The sequence below is a fragment of the Mastigoproctus giganteus genome, chromosome 13, assembly GCF_048544385.1.
Source record: "Mastigoproctus giganteus isolate SK-2022 chromosome 13, ASM4854438v1, whole genome shotgun sequence".
Taxonomy (NCBI): Eukaryota; Metazoa; Arthropoda; class Arachnida; order Uropygi; family Thelyphonidae; genus Mastigoproctus; species Mastigoproctus giganteus.
The window spans coordinates 166,346,534-166,359,708 of NC_143587.1; the positions used below are offsets into that span (position 1 = coordinate 166,346,534).

Below are 13,175 nucleotides of genomic sequence, written 5' to 3' on the forward strand. Positions count from 1 at the left end.
CCAACACGCTTGATCTTTTTCTCACAAGCAACCCTTCTAAGTACATGGTTGAACTGAGTGGTTCTTTAAGCACCTCAGATCACAACTTGGTGATTATCTCTTCTCCAATGGAGCCTTTATCTCATGGCTATTCCCAACCTCATGTTGTTCCGCCTTACAAGAATGCAAAATGGGATGACCTGCGAGATTTATTTTCTTCTTTTTCTTGGTCGGATTACTGTTTCAAAACTTCTGATGTCAACATTTGCTCAGATCATGTCAGTGAAATTATTCTTGTGGGAATGTAATCCTTCATTCCACACTCCACTTTAAAATCTCATCCTTTATCTAAAGGTGCCTCCGTAGCCGGGTGGTCAGGAGCAGCAGTGCTTAGCACATGCTTCTTGATTAGACCGGGGTTCGAGCCCGTGATCACCAAATACGGAGGATGCAGAAAGGTCAGGGAATGACCACCGCATATCCCCGGAGCAATATGGCCTTAGTTGCTAATGCTCCTAAAAACTAAATAAACAAACAAACAACAACCTTTATCTAAAATTGGTTTTCCAGTAAATGTGCTAAGGCTGTTCAAGAGAAGAACGTTGCATATCATAACTGCTTGTTTCCAATTCTTCAGTTTCAGTTTCTGCTTACACCAGAACTTGCAACAGTTGTGTAGCAGTTATTAATCAGCCCAAACTAGATTTTGAATAAGCTAAGAGTAGAAAACTTGCTACTTGCCCTAATGGTAGCCGAGCATTATGGTCTCTTGTAAAAGTTATTGGCTGCAACTTTTGCCCATCTTTGCTCCCACCTCTGTCAAAACCAGATGGTTCTATTGTCACTTCAGCCAAAGATAAAGCTGATCTGCTAGCATCCCATTTTTTTTCCCAGCTTGCGGAGTGGGGGAAACCCCTGATGCCATCAGACAATTAACACTTTTCTTCCAACTCACGCATTAATGATCTTGGTAAAACACTTCTCACCATTCCCAACATGCTCCATTCAAGCCTCCTGTGGTCTTCTGTCAAAGGGATGTTAGAAGGATTTTGACGAATCTTGGTGCCAAGAAAGCTCCAGGTTCTGATGGTATTTCTCCACTTGTTCTCAAAACCTGTGCTCCTGAATTTACTCCTGTTCTTGCCGCCTTTTTTTACTTTCTTGTTCCAGGGGCGTTTTTCTTTCTGCTTTGTTACTGAATATTGGACAACAGGTCCAATATTCAGTATCAAAGCTATTACAAAGTAATCACAAGATCAGATTTTGCTGGATCCCAGGCCGCATGGGAATAACTGGAAATGAAAGAGCGGACAAAGCACCAAGAGAAGCTGCTACCTCTGACTGTGCCTTTCGCTCAATACTATATACCAATTACAAGTCATTAATCCACCAAAGCAGTTCAAAACAATGGCAAGGTCAAACTAACAACAAACTTTGTGTAAATAAACAAACACTTCGACCATGGACTACTAGCAGCCGATCCAACAGACACGAAGAAGTGATCCTTGCTCGATTGCGAATCGGGCATACCTATATGACTCATTCTTACCTACTCAGAGGTGAAGACCCTTCTCAATGCCAAAACTGTCAAGTTCTGCTCACTGTACATCACTTCATGGCCAAGATTTAACAGAGAACATGTTAGAGCCTTTGAAACAGTAATGAATGCACAAAACAACCTAATGCTTAAAACAATTTTAGATGAACGACCAAATATTAATGATGTTTTCTTTTTCCTTAAGTTAATCGGATACTACCAAATTATTACTGCAAATTGAGAAATGCCACCACCCGGTCAGTTTTTGTTCGATTATTGCACAGTCCAGGATTTTTGGTAATGAACTGACTGATAAAGCTGCAAAAAAAAAAAAAAAAATTACCTTAGATTTAACAAATATCCCTGGTCTTACATCAGACTATCTGCAAATCAGTCATGTGGCATGCCTAACATGCCTTGGCAGTCTCAAACAAATAATAAACTCTTTCAATTTTAACAGTATCCGAAAATTTGGCATTCCAGTGTCTGTACATCAAGACGAGAGGAAGCAGTCCATTCAAGAGCAAGAATAGGTCATACACATTTGACCCATCTTCATTTACTTACAGGAGATGATCCACCAGTGTCCACATTATTCTTTAAATCTGACTGTTAAACACATTCTCATTGTATGCCCATGCTCTAAACAAGACAGAAATTCAACACTGCTATCATTGGTTAACCTCTGGAAACAAATAACTTTAGAGAATCCCATCAGTGACAATGCAAATGTTTCTGAATTTTTCAACTTTCTGAAGCAAATTGGAGTTTTTAATCATTTCTGATCTCAGCCTTTTCTGACAGTACAATAATTTCTCATCTATTTATACAATAAATGAATAGGCACATTATAGCCAAAGCAGCTTATATGCCATCAAACCCCAACAACAACCAGCTAGAAACAGTGTACTGCAGTGGTTAGACCCAATTCATCATCAAACCGTCTGTACTGCTAGTGAATTTTGAACATTCCCTATCCAGAGTTTATATGTTGAAGCAAATGAACCACCTTTGTCACTTCAATGAAAGCAATTGTCTCTCAAATATACTTTTAAATTGAAGTCCCTGCCAGACAACCCTACATGGACATCTGTTTTCCAACCATGATGGAAAAATCTCTATAACAACCGTCAGACTGCCAACTGCCCCTTTGGTATTTGGGTCCAAGGCCCTACATAGGGCACAGTCATCTGAAGCATGCTTTTTTGCTGAGGGCTGATGACTGTCCTATGTGCGAGCATTGTGACACCATTTTAACATTGAAACATATATATTGACTGTCCAAGATTTTTAAATGCACGCCATTTGTGTTTTAGTGCTTTTAACCATCTGACTGAACCTTATACACTCAGTCAGATTTTAACTGACAAAGACAATATGTCTGCAATTTTAACTTTTTAAAAACTACAAATCTTTCTAGATGTATATAAATGGTTTTTAATATGCATTATGTATATTTCTTTTATCAGATATTATTTTTATCCAAATTTACTTCCCTTTTAACCATTTATACATATTGATATATAACTGTTTATTTAACATGTCTTATTTAAATATTGGACTTGGTGCATCATGATCTTAGTCGCCCATGTGCCATAAAAACCAAACCAAACCAATCCAAGAGCTGCTCAAAGAACTGAACATCACAATAGACAATGTTGCCCAGTCACCAAGGCAGCCCTCTCCACCCTGGAAATTATGTCCAATTTCCGTCATGCAACTTTTACCTTATTAACAGGGAAAGTCAGTCACGCCACCTTCTGTCTACCTACAACTCTGCTGCCCATCAATCTTCCTACTCTGATTTCCTGCCTGTCTTTACAGATTGTTCAAAATCAGAGTCATCGGTAGAATCAGCTGCAGTCTTCCCAGGCTGCACAATGTCTGAGAAGATTCCCTATGACTGCAGTATATACACAGCAGAGTTGTAAGCTATAGAGTAGTAGTTTTCAACAGGAGTGCCTCAACATTCCAGGGGTGCCACGTAATTCGGGTTTAAGTTACTTAAATTTATTTATTTTTTTAAAATTTATAGGTTTATTTCATTATAAAAAGGTGTACAGTATCTTTTTAATTTTGTGGTTATTTATAATTGATCTTTACTTAGTACCTCTATATAAAGAATAAAATTATTATATACTGTATATATATATACTTTGTATTATGAAATATAATTTTTATAATTATATTATTGTAATAACTATCATATAACATATATATTTTTTAATATTATATATATATATATATATATTTATAATTATATTAGATAAAAAAGGAAAGAAAGAAAGTTAAAACGACAATAACTGTAACTAATATGTAACTAATATTTATGAGTCAGTGCAGTTGCAAGCAATCATGCAATACACCCATAATGTCTATAGAATATTAAATTATTAGAAAAAGTAAATCAATCCAATAATAATACCATCAGGGACCTAAGAAAACGCAAAAAAAAAAAAAAAATTATTGCTTTTTACCGACAATCTAGATGACTTTAACTGGGGGCCAACCACCCAGAATGAAGGCAAAAAACGACAAGAGGTTCTCTGTTTCTGTGATGATCAATATATGCTAAGTAATTTAAATCTAAACCAAATATAAACCAGTATAGGCCAAATATAAATCGAATATAAATAAATCGAATGATGATAAAAAAGTTAAGAAAATTTAGAAATATTAGAATCAAAGGTAAGAAATATAAGTAAAATATAAATGTAAGCATATATTAATCATCATTGACCCGATAGAGAATGTAATTTAATGATTAAAATAAGATTAAATATATAATACATACTACATATTGACCGTGTCTAGGACATAATGTAATAGTCGTCAAAATAATATGTGGTGCTCCCTATGTGATGGATACGGTAAAAATAAATAAATAATTAAATTAACGCAAAGAGAAACATGCAGATAGTAAGAAGAAAAACTAAAGGAGTAGGAATAATAGAACCTGAACTCCACAAAGGCGAAAAATAGTGGTATAGATAAGAAATAGTTTCTCCTATGTCCTCGGATTGCCCTAATAATTTCGGAGAAATAAAAATAAAGAGTGTAGGACAGTTTAAAGACATTACAAGATATAAGTTGTGGCTCGAGTATGCCCAGGATATAAGTTGTGGCATACCCGAGCCACAACTTATATCTTGTAATGTCTTTAAACTGTCCTACACTCTTTATTTTTATTTCTCCGAAATTATTAGGGCAATCCGAGGATGTAGGAGAAACTATTTATTATCTATACCACTATTTTTCTCCTTTGTGGAGTTCAGGTTCTTATTATTCCTACTCCTTTAGTTTTTCTTCTTACTATCTGCATGTTTCTCTTTGCGTTTATTTAATTATTTATTTATTTTTACCGTATCCATCACATAGGGGGCACCACATTATTTTGACGACTATTACATTATGTCCTAGATATGGTCAATATGTAGTAGGTATTATATATTTAATCTTATTTTAATCATTAAATTACGTTCTCTGTCGGGTCAACGATAATTAATATATGCTTACATTTATATTTTACTTATTTCTTACCTTTGATTCTAATATTTCTAAATTTTCTTAACTTTTATCATCATTTGATTTATTTATATTCGATTTATATTTGGCCTATACTGGTTTATATTTGGTTTAGATTTAAGTTACTTAGCATATATTGTGATCATCACAGAAACAGAGAACCTCTTGTCGTTTTTTGCCTTCATTCTGGGTGGTTGGCCCCAGTTGAAGTCATCTAGATTGTCGGTAAAAAGCGATAATAATTTTTTTTTTTTTTTTTTTTTTTTTTTTTTTGCGGTTTCTTAGGTCCCTGATGGTATTATTATTGGATTGATTTATTTTTCTAATAATTTAATATGCATATTATAAAAATATGACAAATAAAAATAAAGATGATGGTAGTACGGAAAGCCACAGGCCAAAAAGGAAGATAGCTGAAAATATAGCATAGCTATTGGGAAGTTTGGAAACGCAGTCCTTTGATGCATGGTTAGGTGTAGTCCCCCATTAATATACCTGATCATGTATCAATATTCACTTTGCTGTCATCAGATTTTAATTTTATTAATTGCATTTTTGCTTTTCTTATTTGTATCTTTGTAATACGAGGGTGATACGAACGCTCAATCTATCCTCAATCCTAATGCTATTTTTGCCTTCTTTCCTTTGACCATCTTTTTCTTCCCTTCCCCTCCCTAAGAATGTTACCATTCCCTATACCATTTGCTTGTCCACACTTTTTCTTTCAAATTTCTCTGCTTTATATTTGAATTTTAATTTTCTATCATGTTAATTTAATTCCCTTTCACACCTTCTGCACTTCACATACATTTGTATTATATTTCATTGTATTAAATTTGTATTTATTTTAATTTACATTATTAACTTTATTTTTACACTGTGTTGGGACTACCTTGTCTACTAGTATTACGATAAAGGCCACATATTTTCTTCCCCCTTTTCTAATACTGCGGACAAGTTTGGTAAAGCAGTGCCTGATACATGGTTAGGAGTAGTTCCCTGATGAATTTCCTGACAATGTATCATATTTTCATCTACTATATTCAGATTTTGCATTTTTGCCATCCCCTGATTTGACCTATTCCTAAAATTGCCCTCTCATATCTGAATATAGTGTTATTTACTTATTTATTTCTTTATTGTTTATTATTATTTATTTATTTGTTTATTTTTTTGCTTCCTCAGTCCCAGTGCATTTTTGTACTAGGTTTTTCAAATTCTTTCATCTGTTTAACCACTACTTCACTTCCACTTTCGACTATCCCTTAAACTTCTCTTAGTTCAGGCACCGTGTGTACTTCTCATTTCCATTTTCACAGACACTTTATCTATTTTACAAACCACACATTATATATATATACACACACAAAGAATAGAGAATCAGATCTAACAGGAAGAAAATTGAGTAGGGGTGCCGAAAAATAAAATAAATTACCGAGGGGTGCCATTATTAAAAAGAGGTTGAAAACCACTACTATAGAGCTAGCTCTGGACCACATGAAACTATGTGGTCATGGCATGGACAGGCCACAAACAAGTTATATCAGATTAATCCCTGTAATCCAAACATGGCAGTTTAGTCTGCACAGGAACCATAGAAAGGAAGTTGTTCTTGCTCGCCTCTGCATAGGACATAGCCATCTTGCACATGCTTTACCGCTGATGGCAGTGAACCTCCTATGTGTGAGGATTGTGAGACCTTTTTAACAATTAAATATATTTTAACTGAATGTCCACGTTTTGGACATGAATGGAGCATATCATATAAAACTGTTACCCATCTGACTGAGCCCTGTACTCTCAGTCAGATACTATCTGACAATTACCACTTATCAACTGTTATTTCATGTTTAAAACTAATTAACTTGTTTTGTTTTATATAAAATATACTCTTTTATTATGTATACTTTTAACTTTATTTATATATCGCTTATACTTTTATGATCATTTTATATTTTTATATATGCATGGCAAACCTTTTCTTAACATTGTGGCCAATTTTAATGGGTCACCATAATCTTTTATCACCTTTATACCTTTTACCGATTTTATTATTGTTTGTTATTAATTTACCTGATGTGCCAATAAACATTAAATCAACCAATCTTCCTGAGATTGGCTAGCACAGCAGAATTGTAAAGGTCTGTTGCGAATTCTTTCAGTCTTGGAGAGGTTTAAACCCAGATCCTTCCAAATGATTAACATTCCTTCGAGATGGATTATTCTTCTGCCCATCAGCTATCCATTAAAAAATTTATGGTAAACAAGAAAAGGATACCATACATTTTTTTTATTGGGCTAGGAACAACTAACTTGTGAACAATGAATGGGCTCCTCTCATCTCTGAGGAGACCACTCTGTGAACTTGGCTTGTATTGTAGAAGATTGTAAACATGTTTACAGTTGTAAACATAGGTAGATATAGATTGTAAACATAAGTTCCCATATGTTTACAATTGTAAACATAGGTAGACATAGATTGTAAACATAGGTAGCTCCCATGATTTGTGTAGCATCCATACTATTTCAAGTAGATTGACATAAAATCATACTTTTGTCATCACAACACACACACTATAAATTATATTTTGGAATGTTTGCAGTTTTATCAGAGCTGGACTGTAAATAGCCCAGTCTCTATAAAAGTTATTGAGTGGAGCATTGTGGTTTACTGTTATGTCATAGAATATAATGTACATTTTTACAGTTAATTTATAATAAAATGAGCTTAATTTTATTTTCATTAGGGCCAAGTGCACCACATATTGTGAACTTGACATGTCAGTCACTGGATAGTTTATTTCTTCAGTGGGAAAGACCCCGTATTGTTTATAACAGAATTGATTACTACTTCATATATTACCGTTCAGAAAGCTCTTGGGAATTTGAAGAAATAGCAATGGCAACAACGCAAGATAGAATGGAACATGCTGTATGTATATAATTATATTTTATTCAGCTTCATTTATAAAATATGAGTTTATTCCTGTGAATTAATAAATAAATTATTCAGTAGCTCTCTTTTGTATCTGTTGTTAGCATGTTAAATATTGTGTACAGTATAATCCTTTCATTCACTCTCTGAGCTTATGCTTGATTATTCTATATTCTAATGCTTCAAATTCAAGGGCCCCGGGTGCCAAGCATTCTGTGACCAAGCGATTCTAGTGCATTTCTGAAAGCGTTTTCTAAAAGAGCATTTAAGTGAACAGTTTCTATTTTTAGTTTCAAACACCATTTTTTTGATTTCTATATCAGAGTAGCTCTCTCGCACTACAAGATGGAGTCAGAAGCCCAGAAAGGAAAATCACCTTTTTGCTTCCTTTTCTATTAGTACTAACTTACTAACTCAGTCGCTTGGTCACCTCGTGGCACTGCTCCTGCCTCTCCATGGCAGGGCTGGAGAGGCAGGAGCAGTTTGGCCCAGGGGGTAAAGCAAATCCCCTGGGCCAAAAGGAGCAAATATGGATTTCAACAACTTTCCACTGATTCAGACAGCAGATCCAAATTCAATGGATTTGCACCAACCCGATGATGACGCAACCAACAGAAAGAGACTGAAGACGGATGCTTCCAGAGTAGAACACCCAAGTTTCCTGATCTTGCATTCTTTAACAAATCACGCCATAGGTAAGCTATCCCCATTTCTCATACAGAAGTGTTTGGAAAGTGTAGCAGGTTCCCCGAAAATGGTGAGACATCTTAAATCTGGCTACCTACTTGTTGAGCCCACCAGCTCCAAACACTCTGAGTCCCTTCTTAAACTCACCACATTTGGTGGAACTCCAGTCAAGGTGTCACCACATGCTGCACTCAATACCTCCAAAGGTGTCATCTCAGAATAGGACCTAATGAATGTCTCAGAGGAGGAAATTGTAAATGAATTACAAGATCAGAAGGTTGCACAAGCAAAATGAATTATGCTGAAGAAAGAGGGCAAACTTATCCTAACTTGCAGCATCATACTGACATTTAATTCACCTAACCTACCGGCGCCGGGTATCTGAACTGCTGCATTCGCTCGTATATTCCAAATCCGTTAAGATGTTATAAATGTCAGAAATTCAGACACTCCCAAATGGTCTGTTGAGGTGATGCTGTATGCCCTAATTGTGGCTCGAAGGAGCATGCCCAAGCTGATGGTAAATCACAGTTCTCATTCTGCCCTAATTGAAATATGAAAAGAAAATTCAGAAGCAAGAAAACAAATACAGCAACTGATGCCAAAACATACATATGCTGATGCTGCCAAAAGATTTCATACAATATCCAGTCAGATTGATACTTCAATACCACCAAGCATCTCTATTTCTGAATGGGCTCGATCTATACTCATTTCCGTATTCAGTCTTCAAAGTGAGTCCTCAGTCTTCTCTCTCTTCCGTACCACAGACTTCAAACATGTATATCGTGACTAAACGGCAGTTACGATACCACCTGTTGCTCATGCAACTTCCATAAACCTGCTCAAAAAGAAAATTCTGATCCCGTTAACAAACAGCATGCTGAATCTTCTTCTGCTATGTACACAAATGAAACTTGCAATCAAGAAAAAAATGAAACCATTCTGGAAATCCATGCAGAAGACGAAATAGATACCAGACCTGTTTTTTCAAAGAGAGACAAAATGAAAGTTGACCGCCTGAAACAGACTTCCAAAAAAACACAGACACAGCTTCTCCATTTAAATCCAAACAACGTGAAAAACATTGTCCAATGGAACTGCAGTGGCTTTCACAACAATATTGACAACATCCACAAAATAATTAAGAACCATAATCCAATTGGAATCGGCGTACAAGAGACATATTTAACACCTCAGTTGTCTCCCTCAATAAAACATTATACTCTCTTCCGGCAAGACAGACCTGCTACCACTAATGCACATGGAGGGGTAGCCATACTCGTAGACTCACAAGTCCCTTGTAAATGAGGAGTTATTCAGGAAGGAGAATGATGTAGGTAAAGTAAACTTTGGCAGTGAGCTGGATGATTTTATAATAACTGAGAGGAAAGTGGAGGAGAGATTGTTGAGGATAAACATAAAAAAGGCACCTGGGGTGGATGGGATCTATCCAGTTATATTAAAGGAGGCACCAAAGGAAGTAAGCAAACCCCTAGCCATAATTATGAGAGCTTCTTTGGACTCAGGGGAGGTACCCATAGACTGGAGATGTGCAAATGTAACCCCAATTCACAAAGAAGGATCAAAGGCTGACACAAGTAATTATAGACCTGTTAGTTTAACTTCTGTTCCAGGTAAATTAATGGAGGCACTGGTTAAAGAAGCACTGCAGGATCATCTAGACAAGAATTCAGTTATTGCTCAGATGCAGCATGGTTTTGTTAAGGGCAGGTCTTGCCTGACCAATTTGATTGGATACTATGATGTAGTCACAAAAGAACTGGATGCAGGGAATAACTTTGATATTATATATTTGGATCTTAGAAAGGCTTTTGATACTGTTGCACATGGAAGACTGCTGCACAAATTGGAGCAGTGTGGCATTGGAGGCAAATTGCTGCTATGGATAAGGAGATGGTTGAGTGGCAGAAGACAGAGAGTGGTAATCAATGGACACTGCTCAACGTGGACTAATGTTATTAGTGGAGTTCCTCAGGGTTCAGTGTTGGGTCCGTTGTTGTTTTCGGTGTTTATGAATGATATTGATGATGGGATATCAAATTTAATGTCCAAGTTTGCAGATGATACAAAGGTTGGCAGGGTTGTTAAGGACACTACTGACGCTATGGTGCTGCAACAGGATCTGGAAAGGTTGAACAGATGGGCTGAGAGGTGGCAAATGAAGTTTAACATTGACAAATGTAAAGTACTACATATGGGAAACAGTAACCCCAGAGCAACATATCAACTCAGTGGTACTACACTGGCAGTGGTGGAGAATGAAAAGGACCTGGGGGTAATTGTGCAGGCAGATATGAAGTTCTCTGAGCAGTGCAGACAAGCTGCAAGAGTAGCTCATGGTGTCTTGTCAATGATATACAGGAATTTTTCTAGCAGGAATAAGGAGGTGATTATTCCCTTGTATAAGGCAATGGTTAGGCCACATCTTGAGTACTGTATACAGGTCTGGAGGCCTCATTTCAAGAAGGATGTAGAGCTGCTGGAACGGGTACAGAGAAGGGCAACAAGATTAGTGAATGGAACAAAGGGTTGCTCTTACGAAGAAAGGCTTAAGTTTTGCAAATTACAGAGTCTGGAGACTAGGCACCGGCGAGGTGATCTGATAGAGGTGTATAAGGCTTTGAATGGTTTGAGCATGCTCAATGCCAATGGGATTCTTCATCTTGCTCAAAATAATCACCTCAGATGGGCATAAATTCAAATTGAGGAAGGACGGATGTCGGATAGATGTGCGGAAATTTGCCTTTGGCCAGCGGGTGGTTGGTTGGTGGAACCGACTTCCATCACTTGTTGTTGAAGTTGATAGCCTAAATAAATTTAAGGCTCAACTGGACAGGTATTTCGAGCGAACGGAGGGGTGAAATGGGAGTGGTGTGTTTTTTTTTTGGCTGATGCTGAATAAGCTTGCTTTCTTGCATCATATGCCTCTACTAATGCTAAATGCATTCCACTACAAACTGCCATTGAAGCTGTTGCCACGCGAATAGCGATTGACATTAGTCTAACACTGGTTTCTATCTCCCTGCCACCCAGTTATCCTTGTACTTTTCAAGAACTTGAAGATCTCATTCTGCAGTTGCCAACCCCTTTCTGTTTATTGAGTGACTTCAATGGACACAATCCATTGTGGGGATCTCCCAATGGAGATGCATGAAGACAATTCAGTGAAATGCTTGTTGACAGACAAAATCTAACCATATTAAATACTGGCTCACCAACATATCTCCACCTCCCAACAGGAACAGTCTCTGCAATAGACCTATCCATCTGCTCTCTGATCCTCTTCCCTAGTATTGAGTGGATAGCTCTGGATGATCTGTTCAATAGTGATCACAACCCAATAATCTGTAAAATACAAACTTCACACTGCTTAACTTCAGAAGCCAGCACAAAATGGAAATTTCCCAAGGCAGATTGGACAAATTACGCTTCTCATGTATCCTTCGACAATCAGGCCATTGAATATCATCCAATTTACAAAGCTGCCAACCATATTACAAAACAGATCCTAGTAGCTGCATCTATTGCCATCCCACAATCACAGTCCATCATCCGTAGAAGCAGAAACTATTAGTGGAATGAGGACTCTAAGAATGCAAAAAAAGAAAAAAAACCATGCATGGAATTTATTCTGCAAATATCCTACCACTGCTAACCTTATAAACTACAAGAAAGTTAGAGCTAAGGCCCGCCATATTAGGAAGAAAGCAAAAAAAAAGACTCGTGGATTCGAATCACAACTGAAATTAATAAAAATACTGACATAAGAATTATATGGAGAAAAATCAGGCATTTAAATGGAAAATTTCCTCCATTATCCTCCCCACTTATCACCTGAAATGGGCTGTAGCTGTCCACACCTGTAGAGATTGCAGATTCCCTAGGCACAGTATTTTCACAGTTATCTGAATCGGCGGCATACGAACCATCATTTCAGAAGATTAAGCCTTCAGCCAAAAAATCCCATCTGAATTTTAGAACCAAATCCTTTCTACCATTCAATCAACCACTCACTATGCAAGAACTTCAGGAGGCTCTATCCACCGCAAAGAACAGTGCTGCTGACCCTGATGGAATATACTACATAATGCTACAACACCTAGATAATAAATCACTACCTTTGCTACTGACTTTCTATAATCGCATCTTTATGGAACATTCATTCCCCAGTTCCTGGCGTCACTGTTTTGTCCTGGCAATACCCAAACCAGGGAAAGATCTCTATTCCTTATAATTATAGACCCTTTTCTCTCACCAGCTGCTTAAGTAAAACCCTAGAAAAAATAATACACCGTCCACTAACAATGGTACCTTGATTCCCAAAATATAATATCCGATAATCAATTTGGCTTCAGGAAAAACTGATCATCCCTGGATTTCATGATCAAAGCAGAAACAAATATCAGGAATGCATTTATCCAAAATAAACATCTCATCATAGCATGTCTCGATATAGAGAAAGCCTTCGACAACACTTGGTGTTTTGGT

The 13,175-nt window shown here is 36.8% G+C and overlaps 1 protein-coding gene across 1 annotated transcript in view; it reads left to right on the forward strand.

Annotated features, from left to right (window-relative positions):
- Positions 1-13,175, forward strand: part of LOC150076579 (putative receptor-type tyrosine-protein phosphatase mosPTP-1) — a 995,686-nt gene that overhangs the window by 670,043 nt on the left and 312,468 nt on the right. The window contains exon 9 of the mRNA XM_090387917.1: positions 7,789-7,973. Within this exon, the coding sequence (XP_090244043.1) occupies positions 7,789-7,973 (185 nt within the window). The remainder of the gene's footprint in view (positions 1-7,788; positions 7,974-13,175) is intronic.